The sequence below is a fragment of the Carassius gibelio genome, chromosome B6 (assembly GCF_023724105.1).
Source record: "Carassius gibelio isolate Cgi1373 ecotype wild population from Czech Republic chromosome B6, carGib1.2-hapl.c, whole genome shotgun sequence".
Lineage (NCBI taxonomy): Eukaryota > Metazoa > Chordata > Actinopteri > Cypriniformes > Cyprinidae > Carassius > Carassius gibelio.
This window is the reverse complement of record NC_068401.1, coordinates 4,302,515-4,327,256: the sequence shown is the minus strand read 5'-3', so window position 1 is coordinate 4,327,256 and position 24,742 is coordinate 4,302,515. Positions and strand designations below refer to the sequence as shown.

Sequence of the window (24,742 nt, the reverse complement as noted above, 5' to 3'; positions counted from 1 at the left end):
GGACTTATTTAACTTATAACAATGATAAACCTTGGTTCAGTGCAAAGCTCGAACAGCTTCGCCAGGCCAAAGAGGACGCCTACAGGGGTGGGGAGAAAGTATTGTACAAACAGGCCAAATACACACTGAATAGGGAGATAAGAGTAGCAAAGTTAAACTACTCTGAAAATCTAAAACAACAGTTTTCAAGTAATGACTCTACTTCAGTGTGGAATGGCCTGAAAGCCATTCCTGAAGCTTGCAGACGACACCACAGTCATCGGCCTCATCCAGGATGGCGACGAGTCTGCTTACAGACAGGAGGTTGAGCAGCTGGTTATCTGGTGCAGTCCCAACAACCTGGAGCTCAAAACTGTGGAGATGATCGTGGACTTCAGGAGAAACCACCCTGCTCTCCCTCCACTCACCATCATAGACAGTAGCTGCAGTGGAGTCATTCAGGTTCCTGGGCACAACCATCTCTCAGGACCTGAAGTGGGACACTCACATAGATTCCATTGTGAAAAAGGCCCAGCAGAGGTTGTACTTCCATCGTCAGTTTAAAAAGTTAAACCTGCCACAGGCAGAGATGACACAGTTTTACTCGGCTATTATTGAGTCGGTTCTGTGCTCTTCTATAACTGTCTGGTTTGGGTCAGCCAGCAAATCAGATTCAAGAAGACTGCAACAGACTGTTAGGGCAGCAGAAAGGATCTTTGGTGTGCACCTGTCCAGTCTTCAGGACTTGTACAACTCCAGAGTGAAGAAACGGCAGGTGACATCATCAAAGACCCCTCTCACTTCTCCCCTCAGGCAGACCCTACAGATCTCTGTGCATTAGAACATCTAGGCTTAAAAACTGTTTTTCCCCAATGCCATCTCCAACTTAAACAGCTAACATATGAAGCTAACATGCATTCTTTAATTCATTTCCGTAAATAATTGTACATCTTAAATTATTGCCTTTCTCAAATATTATGTAAATAGATATGCCTATCCCTTTATTTATTTATTTCTATATAGTAAAATAAATAATAAAATTGCACAAATCTGTCCATAAATCAGTGAGCTGTTCCAGATGCATACACACACATTACTTATTGCTATGTCTTACTAATTTCATTTTATTTTAATTCTGTTCTCATGTCAGATGTGTATGTATGTACCAGGAGCACCTTAAAAAAAAAGAAACACAACAAATTCCTTGTGTGTTTGCACACACCTGGTGAAAAAAGCTCATTCTAATTCTGGTTATTATTGTCATTATTGTTATTAAAGTATTACTTTTTTTTGTATTGTGGTTTATTACTATTGTAATATTTAATTATTATTATTTTATAATCAATATTATTAAATATAATATTACATATATTATAGTACATTATGTTATAATAATATATAATATTATTATGTGTGACATATACAGACACAATTTCATATATATATGTCCAAACTTTTGGTCTGTACTGTATATATATACTGTGAATTATTTAATTATATAAATATTAAAATTATGAATTATGAATGAGGTGTTCTCTAGTTATATTAGGGTCGTTTTGTGAATAAATCTGTTCAAATCTGTCATCTTAATTAGAATTCATTTTATTTGTGTTAAAAAACACTGCTCTGATTGCAAATAAAAATAAATGAATTCATTAACTTGTAGTTTAACTACTTGAAATTATGAGTACCTTGAAGCTTCCCCCACACTGGTTTTTATATGTTTATATATGCTTAAGTGCATGCGTAAGTGGGTGTACGCAAGTGCTTGCCTAAAGCTCCTTCCCTGTCAATTTCTTTTCAATTGCAACCTTTTCTGCTCCACTTTCTAATCTTAGAGGAAAGAAATCAGACACACAATCAAGCACTGCTGCCCTTGAGGACCCTCAAATCATCAAAAAGAACAAAAAAATATGAAAACGTAAAAATGCCATTTACCCTCATCAACCATATGTAACGTGCACATGTATGCAATGCTGCCCTGACAACCTATAATTCAGAACTCAATTACCACTCCAAAAAGTGCACAGTATGCACAAGGAATTCGGACATCATAGTGGACACCTGCACAAAATTGTTTGTCATGATTAAATGACAGCTCTTTTGATTGCCTCTGATTTGTTGACAGCTCCGGCCAATCAGAGGAGAGAAATAGTAGGACAAATATCAGACAAGCATGAGAAACAGAGGGAGAAAACTGTGAAAGAACACTAAAATTAGGCCAAGAGCTTTCATCTGTCCATCAAAGACATATCTGAAAACCACCAGCCTCTTTGAGTTCATCAGGTTCATAAAGATTTCAAAAAGTTGTATAAATCAAACACATCACCAGGCTATAAACTCAAATTCTAGGACATTCAGAAAGATACTTAGTTTTTCCTTCAAGGAACAAACCAGTGACCCTATATCTCACAGTCTAAAAATTCCCAGATAGAGCTGTTTTAATCTTACATTTAAAGCAATAGTCTTCCCAAAATGAAAATTTGCTGAAAATCCACTTACCCTCGGGCCTCTCAAGATGTAAATTAGTTTGTTTTTTTCATCAGAGCATGAACATTTTTTAACATTACATCACTTGCTCATCAATGCATCCTCTGCAGTGAATGGGTGCCGTCGGAAAGAGAGTCCAAACAGCTGATAAAACACTGCAATAATCCACAGCACTCCAGTCAATCAACTGATGTCTTGTGAAGCGAAAAGTTGCATGTTTGTAAGACACTAATTTATTATAAAACTATTGTTTCCATTACATTATAAGTCCATACTATTGCTTTCTCAAGACGTCACAACTGAATCAGGAGAGAAATGAGTACAGATCAAGCATAGATTACCAGCCAAAACTGTCCAAAACATTTCTAAACTAATATTTTGGATTTTTGGATTTTGATGTGAGAGGACAACAGGGGATGGACTATTCACTTGAGATGTCTTTATTCACAAGATGTTAATTAATGGACTGAGTATTCCTTGTGGATTATTGTGATGGATTTATCAACAGTTTGGACTCTCATTTTGACAGCACTCACTCACTGCAGAAGACCCATTGGTGAAGAAGTAATGCAATAATGAATTTCTCCAAATCTGTTCCAATGAAGAAACAAATGCATCTACATCTTGGATGGTCTGAGGCCAAGTACAGTATGTTTTTAGCAAATGTTCATTTTTCTGTGAACTATTCCATTAAAGGGATATTTCCCTCAAAAACGAACCTGTGCACATTGACACAGATGTTTTTGGCAAAAAATATGACTACCTGAAATAACTCCAACTGAAAGTACTGGCGCACATTCCCTCACTTAGCATTTTGAAGTGTGGCATCGGAGGGATGATTGGTCTCCTCTCCGAGTGAAATAAGAACGTGTGCACCTGGCCACAACATCTCATTCACTTGTGTGTTTCCCTGGAGAACCGTGTCTCTGAAGTCTTCAGAGAGCGGCAGTAAAGAGAGGAATGGATTGTATTGATGCTAGTGACCCGTGGTCCATGGAGGAATAAAACAAAACAGTGGCGACTGACAGGCTTCATTACACATCCTGTAAGAACACATTAATGTGCCCTCATCCCCACCTGAGTCACCTCTCTCTTTCTATCTCCCACCTCTTCTTGCTCTGGCAGTAGAGAAAACAAAACATAAATGAAACCTCCTTATTATTCCAATGTGATTAATTAGAGAGCAAAATGAGATGTGAGCTTAAATCTTATCTTTCTCAAAGTTTTCTTTTGATAAAAAATATCCTAATCTCACACTCTATACACTTTACATGTCATGAAATTGTTTCAAGATCAAATTCTCTCAGCTATGATATACACAGATATTTAGCTCTATACTCATACTATTCATCAACAGTTGTCTAATTCGTGTAGATTTTCATTTTTTATAAAAAAAAAATGTAGAGGGATAAAAAAAAATGTAGAGGGAGATGATGTTGTTACTGCAATGAAACTTAAATTAGAAGCCAATTAAGTTCCCAGTGGATGAGACAAGACTGAGCAATAAAGTGTTCCTATATTTGCTCTTATCTTCTAAGGCTGTTCTAAAATGATTGTAAAACCTTCAAAAAATTGTTTTTTTAAATTACATGTAATATTATGTTACGTTATATTTTTTTATTTTATATTTTATTCTCAATTTTATTATCATGAAATGTATGGTGTTCTATACTTGCAGCATGATATGAAAGAGCAACATCGTAGCAATAACATTTTTCTGTGGGTACACTCTTAAATTGCTCTTTTTTCATCCTGGGTGTAATTCACTGAACACTATATTAAGTGCTGCCTACAATCAGAGGAGAGACTGATATCTGCTCGTCTCCACAGGCTTTAATGACGGAAGGATCATGCCGCGGCCCAATTTCCTCCCCTGATTAGACAATCAGATCCTGATGACATCAAAATGCGCAGATGGTGCTTCTTCAGCCGTTTATTTATTAATGAGTGCTTGTGTATTTTTATCAGATGGGGCCTGATGCTAGTGCCCCCAATAGAGAAAAATTACTAGACTTTGATGTCTTTGGCTGGATTTAGTTTGATGTTGCTGACGACCCCGTTTCCTTAAAACAGTACGTCTCAGCTGGCTTTCCTTCAGGACCCAGATTTTACTTTAGACATCAAGTGGCGACTCAACACTGTGTCCTAATCAGGCATGATGCAATAAATCACCATAAAGCATTTAATTTTGTGTGTTATATATATATATATTAGTGCTGTCAATCGATTAAAAAAAATTAACTAATTAATCGCACAATTTTTTTAAATTAATCGCGATTATTCGCGATTAATCGCAATTAAAAGACTGAAACTTTTTGGATATGTAAATGTAAAATGTAAATAATTAATGTAAACTCAAGACAAAGAAACTATTTAAATTCAAAATATGATTGTTTATTGGAATTTTTGTTTAACTTGTAACACAGATTTTCTCATGTAAACAACATACCTGCAATAAACCATCAATATCCTCCAAATTAACTGTTGGCTTGAAAGCCATATTTATTACAGAAATAAAAACACAGGCATGTAAGTACCATTTGAATTTCAAAACAATCAATGCCAATAAAAAACAAAAATGATTTCCATGTTGAATTCTAAGTGGACTGCAAAAAAATTCCAAAGTATAGTCATTGCCAGTGCTTTAAGTGGGCCGGTATGCACTGGTACTCAGTACCGCCACTTCCAAATATAGCTCTTGAGCGTACCGCCACCTCTCCGTGCGCCCAGAACGTGCTTGTAGAGTACCGGTACGCTCATTTGGACATCTGTTTTAATAGAGGTTTTAATCTTTTACCTGCACTGCCGATTTTCAGAGCGCCCTTCACAATGCAAGCTTCCTAATTCATCCCACCCAGAGCAGAAACTACATTACCCATTCACCCTTAAGTTATACAAGTGAATAACGCATGTGTCGCTTTTCCCACTGTTAAGTGTCAACAACTCAACGTGGCCGGAGAAGGTGTGTGAAACTCGTTGTGAGTTATACTAAAGCAAAATCTTGAGTATTTATTGTCTGATAAACATTAAAAACTGTCTGCGGAGGTTGAGTCGTCCTGCAGCCCCCGCTGGCTGTTCATTGGCTGCAGCATCTTTTTTCTAAGTTCTAAAAAAATACCGTAGACGGCAAGGCACGAATTTAGATATTCATTTATCTAATTAATCTATAGCCTATGCACAAAGACAATATGATCTTTTTGTCCCCTTTTTGTTTTAAAGCTTGATGAAGAGAGAGAGCGCAAGTTGCTGCAGCTGAGGAGGACAGTGATGCACGCGTGGGGTGATTGACAGTTCGCGGCACTGTGTACAAAAAATACTCCGCTACACAATTATTTCGTTATTTTCGTTTAAGCTTATTAACGTTAGCGTTACAGAAAGGTCTGATTTACACACTGTTACAGTCATTGTTTTTTGTTTTTTTTTTAAACAATGACATTTGAGTTCATAATTTGAATGTTGCTGTTTCTTGTGGCAGACTAAATGAAGAGTAATGTTTCTTGTGGCAGACTGAAGAGTAATCCGGCAGAGTTTTATACTGAAACTTTCCGTCTAAAAGTCCCTTGGTCTTATCCATATTTCTTTGCACGTTGAACACACATAGGCCACAACTGGAATAAAAAAAAACTGCAACCGCGTTAATTGCGTTATTTTTTTTTAACGTGTTAAATATTTCAAATTAATCGAATGCGTTAACGCGCTAATTTTGACAGCACTAATATATATATATATATATATATCTGAAACACAACAGCTCATATTTTTAGGACATAACCGGCCAACTGAGAACCACTGCCTTGAAAAAAAACACTTTTGTCTTCAGAAAACCACCATCCAATTCTGGGAATGGTGCTTTCACTAAAGCAATCCTAAACTTCTTTAGTGGTTTAAAAGCAGCACACTACACCCCAAAATGGTCATTCATTTATAAGGATGTAGCATCTTTCCAATGGAGTGTCTGGAAGTTGGAGTGCTTTGGTGTCAGATCTAGTGTGTAGGGAGCAAATGGGGTTAAATAAGCTGGCGTGGAGAGACACAGTTGTGTAGCTGACTCTATTGTCTTTAAGGGTGCTGCAAGACAGAGGTTGTTGAGCACTGCAGGAGACGGCTGAGTGAGACTGACAGTGAACTTGATTGCCATTTGTCTCACTGTGAACTACTGCTTCTGAGAGAGAAGGGCTGAGAGAGAAAGAGACAGACGGGAGGCCAAAGAGCCTTCTCCATATAACAAGAGGCCAACAGAGAGAATGAAAGGGGGAAAAAACATGAAGAAAATGATGAAGAAACTGAGATATGTCTGAAGAAAATGGATCTTTGCTGAAAGAAAGTGCTGGAAAAGGAACTGATCACCCAAAAATGAAAATTTTTCTTATTTTCTCAACCTTACGTTGTTTCAAACCAGTATGTTTGAGTCTTCATTCAACATCAACTAATCATATCTGTTAAGCTCTAAAAGAAAAAAGAAAAGAAAAAAAAAACCTACCTTAACTTCACTTTTAACTTAAAAAAAATGCATACAGTGTTGGTCTGTTCTTCACATAAAACTATGATATGGCTTGGGATATAGTACAAAAGTCTAGAGTTCAAAGGTGTGCACCGATTTATTCAGCAGTCATTTTTTTTAAGTCTTTGTTAAAAAGTTACACACCATGAACCAAACCAACCAGCTACGAGGATAATCACAACATGACAAACTTTGATGTATACTTTGAAATGTATTCACAAATCGGACAAAAAGGTAAAATAAAAACTGTACTGTAAAGCTTAAATGGGGGAAAGAACTACAATCCCATGAAGCACTGCAAAAAAAAAAAAAAAATGAATTAAAAATCACAAATAAATATAAAATTATTGATTTAAAGATGTTGATTGTGCTTAGTGAAATTATATTATATTTCATGTTTATTGCAAAAAAATATAAGTACTTTTTTCTGATTGGTGGAATTTCTTTGCAGAATCATGGGTAATGTAGTTTTTCCACCAGGAATTTAATCATTAAACACAAGTGGAATAATGCAGACTGACGGCTTCAACACAAGCATATTTATTCCATTATCACATGGCTCTGTGGAATACTTGATTCTGATTGGTCATTAAGACATTTTTGTCTTAATTATTTAATTGCCTTAAAATTATTTTTGTGGTGAAATGTTGTGTAATAAGTAGTTTGACTGAACCATTTCCCTTAAATCTCTGTCTAATTTGAATATGCCGCTTGCTCGAATGAATATTTCACATAAAAATTATTTACTAATGTGTTAAGTAGCCGTGTAATAAGTGGGATAATGTACATCCAGCCAGTTGTTCTCTCAGAATAAACCCCGACAGGGTGATCTGGACCCCAACACGAAGCCAGCTGGATGTACATTATCCCTTACATAACAACCTTGCAGTTCACAGTAGGTCTGTCTTTAAAGGTTTATAAGATAATATTAAAAATCAATTCCATTTAAAAAAAAATGAATGGGATTTTTACTTCCAGAACCTGACTGTCGTACTCTACAGTGCACTTTAATGGTGTTTTATGTCCATTTGGAGATTTCTTCCACGCTCCATTAAAGGACTGGAATGACAATACTGGCAGAACTTTAATTTCTGAGTGAACTATTCCTTTCAAAATTCACTAGCAGAAGAGAAAGAGAGGAAGAAAACAGGAAAGAATGAGGCATGGAGGTGTGTCCCATACCTGTGGGAACGGCCGCGTCCATGGAGGGTCTCTCCCAGGTGTTGACTTGCTCCCAGGTGAAGCCATTAGTCCCCAACGCCACGCTGTAGCCGCAATTACTGTAGTGCTCTTCAAACGAACAGCTGCCTACAGAACACACACGAGAGAGAAGAGGGGAAGATGGCATATGTCAACATGATTAAGCCACGGAGTGCCATCATTACTTCATCTTCGCTAAAAACACGATTTTCCACCGCATTAAGCTTTATGCTAGCCGAGAGCTACGGATTAGAAACCCAGGATGAAATAGCACTAATTAAATGTACTCGTTTTAACACATTGTCTTGTGTTGTAGCTTTAAGGGGGGGGGGGTGTATTTAAGCTGTAAGGTGCAAGAGGGTGTGCTGTATTGTGAATACAGACATGACTAAATGGCCTTTTTTATTTATGAAGTGTAGCGTAGTAGTCTCAGCCTCAGACATCATGCCCACGGACTGTTGGCTAAACGTCTGATGCATATGGGACACAAAAGTGGAAACGCTTCAGGAGTGTCGAAGTCATCATCGGATTGGTTGAATTATACAGGATTTCCACGAGACGTGTGTGTCGCATTCTTTAACGTTCCGCCTGGAAATAAAGATACAGTGGCTCCTTACCCCCTTCATGAAAGAAGAAAGCTGCCATGTTCACAACTGTGGCGACAAGTGCTTATACAGATCAAATAAACGCTGGATTTTCAAAAGTATATCAAATATTAAAAGTTTGCGGCATAGAATCTTTAAAATATGTCTGAGAGATTTATACACCAGTCTGTTATTGTTATTTTGTATTGTCATGCAAAAATTATGAATTATAATTTGTGGGAACATTTTTCTGAGATCGTTTTGTGCCTCTACAATAGCAGATGAACAGGTTTTTTTATATATAAAATTACTATATTATTACTGGAACACTATATTGACCAATCAGCATATTGCTATATATGTTACATCTAAATATTTATTTATATTTCTCGTTTCCTTCAGACTATTTTCTTTTCTGAATCTTTACAGGGTGGGCTGAACATGTCACGCAGTCATTACTTTCTGTGTCACCCAACATGGTTTGTGAGCATGTTAAGTGCTCAGATTCAACATGATGAAACTTATGACTGCAGGATACTTACATTTACATTCTGCATATTTCAAGGACCAAATATTCATTGCCGTCTTAATTTGCCCCTGCGTATTAAGCTACACAAGAGAATTAAATGCCACAAAAATAATTAATTTGCCATGAGCGCTGAAAGGGCGATGAAACCTACAATACCAGCAAGACTCGCAAGCCACATCAAAGGTATTCCCAAAGAAATCGCACAACCGTAAAAAACAATAATAGTAAAATATTCCGAATTTTCCAGGGGGAGCGATCAGATAGCCTCGTGATCTATTGAAGGAAAAAATTAACCAGTCAAAGACGTGATTTTGTGGAACACGACTGCCCGCTGGGGTTCAGTTAGACAGCAGAAGAAGAAGAAATGAGGTCTCCTGTAGTTTATGTAACCCTCGGTTTCTAACTGCCTTTGAAATGTTCACATATTCATACTGCCACCCCAATCGTCTCAGGCCGACGCTGGGAAAAGAAGATGTTTTCATATTCAGAATCGAAAAAAGTGTCAAACAATTAGCACTGCAGTGTGTGGTTTTTGTTCTGAATTTTGGGTTTGTTGAGGGATGTTTAGGGATTCATACACTTTTGGAGAGATACAATAGCTTTGTATCACTGTTGGTATCTAAAGTTCAAAAGCAAAGCTTTTTATACATGTACCACTTTAGAGATGTACAACACTTTTTTTTAAATCTGACCTGTCAGAAAGTTTGAGAAACACAAGCCCATTTCGGGACTTTGAGAAGAAATAGGCCTTTGAGGAGACCTTTCACTGGAAAAGTATTTTTAAATGGTAAATAAATGTTATTTTTAAATAAAAAAATTATAAAAATTAAATGGCAGTGTCTATCCAAATGAAAGTAAATAAATTAAAATGTGCTTGGACCATACTTCACATTCAAATATTCACATGTACTAATGAGGTCACATTGCACACACACTAACACACAGACATAAAACAAGCACACGTTCTTCATTTCTCCTTTAATTAATGTTGCCTACCAATGTGATCCATTATTGATAAGTTGCCCCACAGCATACAAGCAACAGTTTCCAATCTCATCAGCGGCAGACAAGGCAGCGGTACGAGTGAGACTCGTCCCCCACATCTGCCGCTCACGGCTCCACACATCTCACAGGTCGCTAACATATGCCCTGTTGAATCTAAGAATTGTGCTGTCCTATCAGGAGCGCTTGATATACTTAGAGATCATTTCACAGCATAGGAAAAGACAAAGTGAGATTTGGGGCGGATGTGGAAGGGGTGGATGGGTAACATCTGCTCGATTAATAGAAGGGTTTGTTTACACTCTGACAAATAACTGGCATGTAAGAAACAGAGGTGTCACAGTCTTTACTGTTCTCTTTAACTGCCACATGAATAATTGCGTCTTATAATATAATAAACAGACAGAAACAACAGAGACATAAACCGAACAATAGAATGACAAAATGACAGAAAACAACAGAACAATAGATAGAATGCTAGAATGATATAATGCGATAACATTATAGATCGATAGATGATAGATATACAGGCCTTTGTCTATGCTACAAAAAAAAAAAACAGATACAGACTGATAAGTGTATAACATGAGACAACTACTGAATTGACAGCTGAATGTTTTGAATGTTCACCTATTGTTTTCATCCTTTAGTTAAGATCTTAGTTAACAGATACTGACGTTACATTCATGTTTGAGAGTTTAACTGCATTAGTCATAAGCATATTCTGTGTCTTTCTTGGCCCTCACCAGCGGCGTTTCCAGTCGAGCAGACAAATAGTGGGTTTGAAACTAAAGTGATTTTGTCCACCCCACTAAGCACAGATAATAGCTCCGATATCTGTTGTTAATGCAGCGATCAAAGTGCTGTTTAAAATCTCATAATCTGTATTTAGTTTATTTCCTGCTCCGAGCCACATTCAAATTTATCACAGGTTTTATTTGTGTGAACGAAACATACTGAAAATCCAAGCCAAACTTAGATGGGCTCATTTTTAAGAAGTAGGCCTTATTTATTCAAGTTCCCACATAACAATAAAAGATAAAAAATAATTCTTAATTTGTTCTTTCTCTAATCCTAACATTGCAACCATTCTTTTATGCATCCATTTCCATTTTTATTAAGTTTTTTTTCTTTTTTTTTACATATTTTTCCTGTCTTTTTTGTTTGTTTTAATTGACAAAATGTAAAACATAATGCAAAAAGGCCCATAAAGACCAATTCATACACATTTCAAAACTATCAAAGATAAAATACACAAAAAGAGCCATAGGTTTATTTCCATTGTGGTCCTCGATATCACTTTCTATCCTGTTAGGCTTTTGTAAAATCCCTTACTAACTAAAGCCAGTTTCTAATGACATCATCCACCAGACAGCGACATCACTTTGGGGACACAACCACATGGATTTGATGAATTGTGACTTTATAATTCTGACTTTGTAACAAGCAGTTGCGTTGTTGAGTCAGAATTGTGAGTTATAAACTTGGAATTCTGATAAAATCAGATAATGTCCATGCAAATACAATAATTTTTAGTTTTTTTAGTATATAAAACTCTAAAAACCGTCTACATTTAGTTCCTTACTTCCATGTTAGCAGAAATACTACCTTACATATAAACATACTCATTCTACAAATCATCAAAATGTAATGCAGAACATAACCCAGAATTTTTTATTTTTTTTTGTCAATATTATTGATAACAAGAGACTGCTGCTGTAATTATGGAGTTCACGGGGAGAAAACCAACCCCACCCCAGAAGTGGACAACTCCCAATCAGATCAGATGAGAGCAAGAACCAAGAGCAAGCAAGCCAATTTAATCCATGAAAAAAAAAAACACTCACACACACACACACACACACACACACACATACACCTATTTGAAGGCTACCTTGCATGGCTAGTCCCTCTGAATTAAGCAAGAGGGACCTGACACGAGCGTACAATGAGAAAGGAAACTCCACATCACACGCTCACTTGTTTCCCGTCTCCAACACCTTTTGGCACACAAACACGCGCAGCCGCTCTCTAGTGAGCTTGTCACTCATTCAGTGTAGCAGCTCCATCAACCTGAGCTAATGCAACTTTTTCCACCTCACCTGCCGCCTTTAACCTCGTCCGCTCGGGCCACAGAATCCACTGTGCGCTGCAAATCTCTCCCATCCATCATCTGTGCTACAGGTGCAGCCGTGCCTGCCGGACGGATGCTGATTTCCTAGTTTCACTTACAACAGAAGGACAAAGAGGTGCCAGTCCACCCACGCCTGAGCAGATATTTACCACTCTACCCAACGCCAACTTCCTAATTGTTCAAACTCATTCATACGTCCCCATACACCTCAGCGATTCCTTCATTTAGTACACACTACACCCACACAAAGACAGCAGGACTCGGGTCCTCTAAGAACAGGCGTCCAACAGACATTCACACTTCCTCCAGCGCGAGTAGGAAGTGTCGTGTTGCTCGAGTAGGTTTTCGCGCCTTTAAAATGCTACACGGATTACGGGGTTCGGTACCCCGCACTGCTCCCATGGATCCACACATTGCACGACTCGCTAAAAATCACATTTTACACCTTCGGTTGCAAGACTCTGGAGTTAAATATCAGCACTAGTAAAGCAGTTTTGACCAGATATTCAGTGCCAAACCACTTTCCCCCATAGACCAAGTGAAAATGCAACATGCCTTTGCCAAAAACTCAATTCTCACGTTTACAATACCCTGTAGTTCTGCTGACAAATTGCGTGTTTATTCCTTTACTGTTCAATAATAAATCAGCTGCCATATGCGTTTCAAAAACTTTGAAAATTTGATTAGTGCTACTACTAGTTGACTCCGCTGAACTTGGTAGATCTTCTCTTGACCCGGTTTGTTCTGATCTGCTTAGCACATACCGACTCCAGCTGAAACTTCCTCCAGACATGGGATTCTTTCAGATATTATTCTCACTTTCCCACTGGGCTGAATAGACCTGATACTTTACCTCAAAGGCATATGTTAAATCTCTTCCTCCAGCTTTCTCTGAAGAAAACACTATATAATACTCTGCAGTATAATATTTGACATACAGGGTCAGGATACCTTTCCTGCAGAGAAATAAACAGCTAAGAAGAGTTTGGACGATCTAAAATCCCAAAATGGACAGGATTTAAAGGTACAATGTTGGTCTGTTACAAATGCAAGCTAGACAAGCTGGTTATTATTGCATGTAAAGTGTCACAGCATAGGTTAAGAATTGCTTATACAGGTAACAAACTTCTTTTATTATATCAACTCCAATATTAACGTAGTACAGTTTACTATATTCAGAAAACATAGTAAAACAGGAATTGCTCATGCAAAAAGTTTTTTGTGTTCCGGGTGGTTTTAATGCACTGTTTAACACTGTTCAACAGAACTTTTGCAGGCAAAATTCAGTAATTTCTGAAATATTAGTGAAGGCAAACATTTTCTCACTGAGACTGTGCATGGGTTTCAGTTGGTTATGTGAATTTGTTGTTGATGACAGACAATGTACCTTTTTTGACCACTAAATTCTCTGAAATATGGCTAATATGATGGCACCTTTAGGCTATCGCACTGTGTTTACTAATGTGTTCTTGATGGTTTCCTACCGACCCAAGTTGCAATTGTAAGTCTGATGATTAGGAAGGTAATAGCACATGCAATTTGAAGTATCATTCATGTCTGTAACACAAACGGTGCAAGAACCTTCCTGATGCTTGCCTATAAGAAAATGCCTATCATTAATATTTGCTGCATAAATCCCAGCTAGTTTTTTCTTGGGAATTTGTATTTGTCAGTTTAAGACTTTACAGCTCACTTTTCCACCTCATTTTATGAGTTCCCCCCTGCAGACAGACATACTCAGTCTCAATACTGTATGTCCTTGGAAGTTAATTATATTTTTCCCTCCGCAGAGGCCAAGTGGAGGTTGGCAGCCGAAACAGCAGAATTCACACGCAGGGAAGGTAGAGCCGCCTCAGGTAACTCCAAATACACCTCAGGAGACTCTCTCTCGCTGATTAAAAATGACAAATGTTCCAGTGCTGCACTTTAGGTCTTAAAAATTTGCCAATAAAAATTATTAGCTGCCACAAACTGCATGTCCTGCAGTTTTTCTTCCCTTAAAAAATGATTACTAGAGAAATGAAAGCTCATTCGGGCAGTAAAACACGTCTGCGTGTGCAACTCTAAACAACTGTTTCTGCTGCTTTGGACGGGTCATAAATAAAAACGTCCTCCTGCTCTCTCGCTCGTCCCGGGACAGACACTGAGAGGATGTACATGCCAAATATCCTCCTCACAAACTTCAAGTGTCATGTGCTGACTAATTCTCACAGATCTTTATTGCCAAATATTTAGCATCTTCTACAAATGACTAATATCATTTGTTTTTGTAAATGCTATGGGTCTCAAGTGTCAAATTTCATCACAAAATCAACATTAACACAATGACTGCAGAATTATATTTCCTCAAAGAATAAAAAGTCTATTTTAAGGAGCTTTTGCATTTTGACATTTATTTCATGACAGTAAGCACAATTTCCCCCACATTTTCCTTATCTAATGAGAAATCATTATTATTAATATTATTTTTAAATTATAATTAATACCAATATTCTCAATGGCAATTCTTAGATTTTCTTTACTGTAAATGTTTTGTTTACATTTATTTACAGTACAAATTACTATAAAAGTGTTTATTTAAATAGCCATAAAACAAATACTACTATAAATACTTAAATAAATAATGTGTCACTATATTTTTGCATTATAGTACAGAGAATGAGATACATAAACATGCAGCAAAAACAGAATAGTCCTATAATCAGCCAATAAAATAATACATATTATATATTTAAAATGTAATATATAAATATTTAACTATTCATATTTTTTAAATATAAAAATTTTATTTTATACATTTCATTTATTTTATTTTGCAGTAGGAATTTTCCTTACAGGTTTCATAAGGTCAGCAACACATACTTTCCAGACAGCAGAAGAAGGTTTTTATTACAAACACACACCCTCATTCACACAGCAGCTTTAATATGTCAGTACATTGCCATCCATCTCTGTCTGTTCCTATCAGCTCAACTGCTATTACTGGCTCATACACACACACACACAAACAAGCCAAAGGAATACACGCTTCAAAGAGCTGTTAAACTTCCCATTTAATTTTCAGCCCTGAAGTTATAGGTTATATGGGGTCATATATGCACGCTCACATGTAAACACCAGAAATTTCAACCTTTTTTTGTCTTACACATTTAAAGAAACCCCTAAACCCAAATTATTTGGATTTTATCTGGTATTAGGACATAATAACAACAAGAACTGGGCGATATATATATAAAAAAAATTATATCTCAATATTTTTACGATATTCAATATATATCTCAAGATAGAAAAAGATTTTGGAAAAAAATCCAAGTCCAGGCACTCAATAGGATGCAAAAGTAAAAAAGCCTTTAATGGTTGGGCTAAAGCATTAAAACACCAACGCGTATCGGCCCATTGGCCTTCATCAGGGTGTTGGTAACAAACAGACAGAATCACGCAGTACTTATAGTTGCATTGGTTTCAGGTGTGCCACTCTGGCACTTGTAACACAATTTTTTGCTTATGGGAGGAGCGCTATATATTTTCCCACGTCAACCCTTTTAAAGATAAAATCTTGTGGTGGGGTAGATATATTGACGATGTGATTTTGATGTTCTCAGGTTCAGAAAAAGAACTTGTAGACTTCCATGTATATGTTAATAGCTTAAATGAGAACCTTAAATTTAGTTTGGATTATGATTTACACACTATCAACTTTCTTGATCTACGGATCTCAAAAGATAATGAGGGATTCCTACATACATCTATCTTCAGAAAGTCAACAGATCGTAATACCTTGCTGCATGCTAATAGTTTTCATCCCCCATGGCTTATTGATAACATACCCTTTGGACAGATCCAGAGACTAAGGCGTATATGTGATTCAGATCAGGATTTCCAGTATCAGTCTTTGGATATGCAGCGGCGTTTTCAACAAAGAGGTTACCAAACAAAAACTCTTGTTCAAGCTCATAATCGAGCCCAATCACTTGAAAGGAAGAGCTTGCTTCAGTCTAGACCCAATAGAGTATCAACACAGAAACCCTATTTTGTCACTCATTACAGCAAGGAGGCTGTCCAGATTAAACACATTATAAAGAAAAACTGGAACATTATTGAATGTGACCCGACTTTACGGGAAATATTCACGGAACCCCCTGGAATCAGTTTTAGGAGGGCCCCCACACTTAAGGACAGGTTAGTAAGAAGTCACCTCCCTGCTCCTAAACGTGAAACTTGGCTTCGTCAACCCAAGGGTAACTTTCCTTGTGGTAATTGTAATTATTGTGAGAATATTGCTAAAACTGACAAATTTATGGATGTTTTTAGCAATAAGACTTACACTATTAACAGTTTTATAAATTGCAATTCTACCCATGTTGTTTATCGTTTAGAGTGTACTTGTGGCTGTTTTTATATAGGCCTTACTAAAAGGAGACTAAGAGACAGGGTAGCTGAACATAGATATGCCATTCGGACTGGAAATATGAACTATCCAATGGCCAAACATTATATAGACGCAAAACATGGGAGTGATTCGACCCTAAGAGTAGTGGGCATTGAGGCTGTTCGCCTGGATGCCAGGGGTGGGGATATCATCAAACGCCTTAAACAAAGGGAGACATATTGGATCTATTCCTTGAGGGCTACTAGTCATCCAGGTCTTAATGAAGACTTTGACCTCTCACCTTTTTTGTAAAAGTTGTGTCTCAATAGGGACAGTGTATTGTTGTCCGTGAATGTTGACTGTTCTTTTAATGTACTGTAATGCCCATAATAATATTTTTCTCCTGTTGCTTTGGAACTATCTTGACAATGAATCCAGAAGTAAGATGGGTAACTAGCCTCTACACATTTATTTGACTTTATGGATATAATTGTGTGGAGTACACAAGATGTTTGTATTGGTGTTACTCTCTCCTGTGTTTTTTTTTTTTTTTTCTTCCACTTGGAGATCCCTTATCTTGTATTTGTATGGTTTGATCTTTGGTATTAGCCATTATCTGAACTATTGCCTCTAGTGGCCAAAAAATTGTGTTACAAGTGCCAGAGTGGCACACCTGAAACCAATGCAACTATAAGTACTGCGTGATTCTGTCTGTTTGTTACCAACACCCTGATGAAGGCCAATGGGCCGATACGCGTTGGTGTTTTAATGCTTTAGCCCAACCATTAAAGGCTTTTTTACTTTTGCATCCTATTGAGTGCCTGGACTTGGATTTTTTTCCAAAATCTTTTTCTATATTTAACCCTTCCAAGAGCACCAGAGGATACAAGGGATTCCAGCAGCGCTCCAGTTCTCTTTTGTTTATATCTCAAGATGTTTGAATTTGCATTTAAATAATAAAAAACATGATTTTCTTTTTGCCATTAAAAACAACAACAACAAAAACCATTTAGATTAAACAGCTAATTTAAGCAGTTAAAAATCTAGACCAAGTGACCACTTCCTGGTTTTTATTAATTGAACACATGTAGGCCTATATAGCCCCTTTCACACTGCCATTCCGGCAAATACAGGGGTAAAATGTTCCTGCAATTGTTCCCTGGTCGCTAGATTTGGCACTTTCACACTGCCAGTGATGACCCGGTATATGTGCGTGCTTTCACACACAACCCTTGAAGATCCCGTAACGACACTTGACATCAGTGCGTGACGTGTAATGTACGAGTCGACAATGCTAGGCACGTTATACTTTCACTGAAGCAAGCAAACGATCTCGGCGTCAGCGCGGAAAGTGAGGAACTAACTGATCTCTGCTTCATTAAAGTTTGCACATATGTTTTCGTCGCGAATGTTGATCTTCCTTCAAAACAGCTGGTAAAAGAGTCGCGCGATAACGCACGTCATCACTTCGACACAGAATTAGATCTGGCTTTTGTTCACACAGCGCTCGTCCTGGGTCGAACCCCCCAATGTTTCTAGGTCCCCGACCCGGGTTCAATTCGGTAATCAGTTCCGGGACGTGGTTGCTTTCACACAGAAGGTGACCCGGCAATGTTCCGGAAATATTGCGGGTCCGACGTGCATTGTGAAAGGGGCTTATGTAACTCAAGTAGTGCAAAACAAATACAGAAAGTCCATTCTGTCAACTTTTTAGTGCATGCAATTCACAATTTAAACTATGCAACTGGGATTAGTATTTTACTTGAATTATTTTTACAAGTTTTTTAGCTAAGAACACAAGTCTGTCAACTGTCTGTGGTTTTAAGAGAAGCTCTGTGGCATGAAACTATGTTCCTACTGACACTTAAAACCCTCTTAGATGGGGAGCTAGTTACTGAAGCACATAGTTATTTCTTATATATAAATATATATATATATATAAATGAATACCAAAGACTTTGGTATTCTCTCTGTCTATATTATGAAAACTGGTAAATATAACAGTGAAATTCCCTAATAGTAAATCCCAATGGCCATACTCTATTCAAACATCAGCGATCGAGTAAGTGCATTTATTCAGCGATCACAGTCTCAAACAATACAGTCGAGATCTAATGGCAGAGCACAGACCGCTAAACTCCAGCTTGTTAGTGTTTTCAGATCATTGTCGGATCTGAAAACACATTGTTCCGCAATGAGGAGTAAGCAGGTGCGCATGGTTGCCAGATTGCTTAAAATAAGCAAACACCGGGCAGGAAATGTGTCCTTGTAAAAGCAAAACTCTGATTCATTTATGAAACATAGAGGCACGTATGAGCAGTCCGCAGTTACATGTTCCTTTTTTGGACATTCAGCGCATTCTTTTGGGAAATTATGCTTGAATTTGAAATATTCAATATTCCTGATATTTTCACATTTTACATCGTCTTCAAAATTATTCCGATATTATCACTTATATTCAATATATTGCCCAGCTCTAATAACAACTCAATTTACAAAAAATAAATTAAGGCTTTGAAACATCATAATTCCAATAATCAGATCGATGCATACAGACATAATAAAAAACAGAATACACCGGCCAATACCAATATGTTATCTGACAAATCAAACATTCCTGCTCTGTTGTCAATCCATTTCTCTGTCTGTACCAACCCTTAACCTTTCTGTAATAGCAGCTCTCTATGAACACCCCAACCGTAGAGCATTACCTACGGCAATGCAACAGAGCTCTGAAACCCCCTGCACTCTGTACAAGGCGTAATGGACCTCTGTGTCTGAAAACTGCAGACGTATTGTGAGAGTTTTCAGCACTGCGGTTTGTTAGGTTTAACGTCACGCTGAAGCTTCAGGGTCATGCATGCCTCTTGGAAATTTTCACCCAGGGATATGCTTGTTACGTGTGAGACATGTTCGACAAAAAAGAAAGAAAAAAATGACTGAAGTGGCAGAGCGGAACTCTAAAAAGACAGTGGAGACATGAAAATATTGAGAGCGTTTTAGGAGGAACACTAAAAGCATTGTCAAAGTGCACTTCAAAGTGCCCTTCTGCACGGGGTTTGAACTGAACACGCTCACTTGAAATACTCCTGACGCCCAGGCTGTCAAAAAAGTGTGAAATACCAGAGAGGGAAAAATAGAAAGTTCAAGTGCTGAGTGAGAAATGAATGTCAAAGATTTTCACCTGCAAGACTGTTCTTGAAGAAAGCTCATAGTAGCATACTTTACTGTGCACTCTGTATGAAGTTTTACATTAAAAGGTGTAATATCTTGCTATTCAAAGTGCAATAATTTGATCATTCTTTCATGCTGAGGTGCAAAGATTAATCATCTGCAATATTAGCCTGCTGGTTGATGGTTGCAGTTGCCAGATGTCAAGAGTTTAAATCCCCCAATCTGAGTTTTTCTCTTAAATTGATAAATTTTCTACCCAGTGGTTTACTTAATCTTCCCAACCTGGCAAATAATCTGCATTTCAAATATAAAATAGATCATATTTATTATATATGTACGAATAAAAATAACAAGAAGAAGGAGAATAAAGTAACAAATAAATAAAGTAACATAAGTATATAATAAAAATTTTACTTATGGGTGATCTATTCCTTTCAATATCAGAAAAAATGCAATAGTTGCAACAGATATTAGACAGTCACATTGTCTGGCTAGCATCTACTTAAAAAGAAACTGAATAAAACATTTGCGTGTGTGCGTTTGATTATCAATTTGACGCTTATTTATGCAAATATGCAAGTAAAATGGAAAGGTATTCTCATTTAATTCTTTAAAACTTGTCGGTCAGCCTCAAGTGAGGTGTTAGCGAGAGTGGCTAATGAAAATCTTTCAGAGGGAAACAGAGGCGGTAAATTAGCATAGAAAAACATATTTCAATTGCCAATCTAATTTAGCACCCATGGCCTCTGGCGGGAGTGTATGTGTATTAGTATTCTACAAGGCTATTTGTATGTGTGTGTGAGCTTGTGTTTATCCTTCTCTGGCAGTGATTGTCAGTATTCTAGTCCAGCTCCGCTTGCTGAATTCTCAGCTGCATCGGGTCCCCGGCACTGTGATTAAACTGTGTATCTGTGCGCGAGTGTGTGTACGCAAACAGCTTTTATGCAGATGTTAAAGCAATAATTAAACCCACATTAACAGTACTATACGAACACCACACAACAATAATGAGAAATCATCAAAGTGTGTTTTTGAGAAACATCGGCACATTTCTGAGCTGACCCTTGCTTGAGGATTGCAATATTTTTCAAGTTTAACTCGCACTCTTTTTGTCTTTCTCTCACTCTCTCAGGTGCTCATTACAGGTCCATCTACTGCTCCGTGAGCTCCGCAGGGATGCCCACTCAGCCCCCTTCTCTTCCTGTCTTAGCCCCTCTCTCCTCTCTGTCTAACTCCCTCTTCTCTTATTTCCCTCCTTTCACCCTTATCGTTGCCTGCAGAGGGAGTCATGCAGTCCTGCGGTGAAAAGAGAAAGGCGGGAAATAACACAGGAATGGATAAAAGATGTACGGACTGATCGAAGAAACAGGGTGGATTCGCTCATGGATCTTCAGTGGAATGTAATGATGATGTTTAGGAGAATGTTCACGTTGCTCTTTCCAGTGTTTTTGAAAGGCTACAAAAACACAGTAAAAACAGAAATATTGTGAAATATTATTACAGTTAAAAATAACAGTTGTCTATTTGAATATCATTTAAATTGTAATTTATTCCTGTGATGCAAAGCTGAATTTACTGCGTCATTACTCCAGTCTTTAGTGTCACATGATCTTTCAGAAATCATTCTAATATGCAGATTTGATGCTCATGAAACATGTTATCAACTTCGAAAACAGCTGTGCTGCTTAATATTTCAGTTGTCAGGATTATTTGATAAATTCTAAGTTGACAAGAACAGCATTTTCCACTTTTAAGAATAAACTTTGTAGCATTATAAATGTCTTTACTGACACTTTTGTTCAATTTAATGCATCTTTACTGAATAAATGTATTAATTTATTTTTAAAAAATCTTACTGACCCCAAGCTTTATTACAGTAATGTATATAAAATGATGATCACTGTAGATAACTGCTTTACATCGCTGAAAGCAATCAGATGTTGATTCAGTGACTGAAACAGTTTATTGAGTAAAGTATTTATCAAACAGAATCAAATAAATAAATCCTGAGTTTATGAGTCATTCAAAGGAACTGTTCGTAAGAGTCATTTGTAGTCAAACAAGCCTGACAAGCACAGACACACAAAACTGGTCTTTATGCAGCCTGTGAGGACAACCTGAACCTACTAAAAAAGCATGCCGTCTTGTCTTTACTTTGTGCTACAAATTCTTTTTATCATATCACATCCGATTCAGGCTGAAAGTGGCAAGTGGTTTCGATGATCTGTCCCTTTAAGGCCTAAAGGAAAGACGCTAGTCAGACTGAAGTGAAAGCTTCAGAAATAGAAGTTGAATTTATCAGAAAGATCTGCATGAAGCGACGTTTGAATAACTTCAGCACAAACTTGGAGGCATGAAGCACTCAGAGACAGATGGGTGAGCGAAGGAGAGGAGGAAGAGGACAGTCGGATGATAGAGAAGTGCTGGATGGAGTGATTAGTGAAACGAGAGCAGTAAGGCGTTCTGTCATCCTCACCATTTCCCAAAAGGCCATTCTCCTCATCAGCATGGAGGAGCTCAGATGAAATTGAATTCATTTGGCCATCTCTCTCTTTCTCTCTCTCTCTCTCTCTCTCTCTCTCTCTGTATCTCTTCTCTCTCTCTCTCTCTCTCTCTCTCTCTCTCTCTCTCTGAGGTGGGAAAGCAATGATCCATGTAATTATTATATATTATGGGAGGATTCCCAGTCAAGCAAAGCATCTAATCTTACAGTACTCCACTGCCCCTTTCACACACACACACACACACACACACTCCAGGAGACAAACACGCATTTTGAATGTCACTCTCTGGAATAATCTGCCAATGGATATTCTAAATGGACTGGGTCGCTGTCAAAGTCGTGTATGTGTTAACCAGACTGATAGACTCTTCACCTGTCCTTCATTTACTCTCTGGTCCTTTGTGTGTGTATGTGTGTGTGTGACCTTCAGGATATGACATGCATGCAAACAGTTCATTATCATCTGGATCGGTGGCATGTGATGGCGATTTCTGCGGAGGGACCAGAAAGCACACACACATGCATGGCTCCTCGCTCCTGTAACCTGTCATGAATATTTAGCAGACGTTCTGATTTCTTGCCGTTTAGCCAAGCTCTGCTTATGTGACATTTTATTACTTTGCCAATATAAACTGAGACGCAGACACACAGAAAAACACGGTTAGGTAAACAGTACTATCACTGTCAGAACAACTTTAGGTCCGCAAAGAATGTGTCACACATTTTCAGTGCTGATTGTGCAGGAAAACTGTGGAATTCTGGGGAATGGATTTAGATATGGAAAAAATTGTTAAAGAATAAAACTTCTATTGATAGCTGAAGGCATTATCAATATAAACAAACACGCATGAAGTTAGGGAGTTATGTGGAACTTTACTAATGATAGACGTTGATTCATTGTAATACAACTAGGCCTAAATTTACATTTATAAAAAAAAATAAGACCTGCAAAATGAAAACATTAAAAATAATTTATGGGTGGGCGTGAATCTACTGTATCTGTAGTATAATATAATATAATATAATATAATATAATATAATATAATAACTATATAATATAATATAATATAATATAATATAATATAATATAATATAATATAATATAATATAATATAATATAGTATAAACACTACCAATCAAGTGTTTGGGGTTAGTAAGATTTTTATTATTAGGGGTGTAACGGGTGTACACGTATTAGTAATGAACCATTTAGTACAACATTCGGTGGAGTAATCCTGTTACATTAGGTGGGGTGAACTCCAGGTTGTGACGGTAAAGTAGTTTGCTAGAGTTTTCCCTCTTTTCCTTGCTTTTATTCACTTTTAAATAGCTTGTAAATGTGCATTTTACTTTCAATTGACCGAATTGACAACAACAAACAGTGTTGGGTATAGTTACTTTGGAAAGTAGTTAGTTAGGTTACAACGTTACCATCAATTAAAAGTAGTCAGTTATGATACAGCGTTACCTATTCATAAAAGTAACGCGTTAGAGTACTCATGCGTTACCAAAAATTAAAAGCCGTTTGCAGCGGCTCACACATGACAGACACAGCCCCCGGCCCCTTTAAATGCACCTAGAAGTCGTGACTCCCGACAATGAATAACGTCAGTCATCCGACTAAATTAACACTGCAGGATAACAATAACAGGATAGACAGTCAGCAATCAGCTATTCCACATGGCGTTTTATTTATTTATTATCACAGAACATATTATTAATCAAAATTCGCACCTAACGTTACCCAGCCCGGGTAGCCTAGGCTACTGTATATTATGAGCACCACAAGATAACTCCTGATTTTTCTTTAACTTTAAATAATGCAGTTATCAAAGTACAAGTATGCTTACTTGTAAACACAACCTTAAACAGGCTTGCAGATTTAAATCCATTTAGAAATGATGAACAACCAGCCAGCCAATGATCTAACAGAAATTAACAGCTGCCTGTCAAACAAAAATGATAACAAACCGAATTAAATCCTTCACTGCCACACAGGCAAATGACAAATCGGTTAATAGCCGAACTAATTATTATTAAAGTGTCACTCACAGTCACAAGCCTAAATTCGCTTTAACACAGTCCTCTTACATTTACTCTTCAAAGTAGTGATTACAACGTAGCGTTAAATTTGAGGTAGAATTTTTGACGGTCGACAGAAGCTTTTCACCAAAGCAGAGTGTGCATTTTACCGTTATGTTCTTTTCTTTTTCGTTGACAAATTGAAAATAATGTGCGTACTTCCATAAACCAAACGCTGTCCTCTCTGCTATCTTG

General features: G+C 37.3%; 1 protein-coding gene across 9 annotated transcripts in view; it reads right to left on the bottom strand.

The window, feature by feature from the left end:
* The window catches only part of ptprt (protein tyrosine phosphatase receptor type T), a 233,346-nt gene that overhangs the window by 181,369 nt on the left and 27,235 nt on the right, over positions 1-24,742 (bottom strand). For all 9 annotated transcript variants that reach the window (XM_052559577.1, XM_052559568.1, XM_052559569.1 and 6 more), the window contains exon 2: positions 8,153-8,274. In XM_052559577.1, coding sequence (XP_052415537.1) covers positions 8,153-8,274 — 122 coding nt within the window. The remainder of the gene's footprint in view (positions 1-8,152; positions 8,275-24,742) is intronic.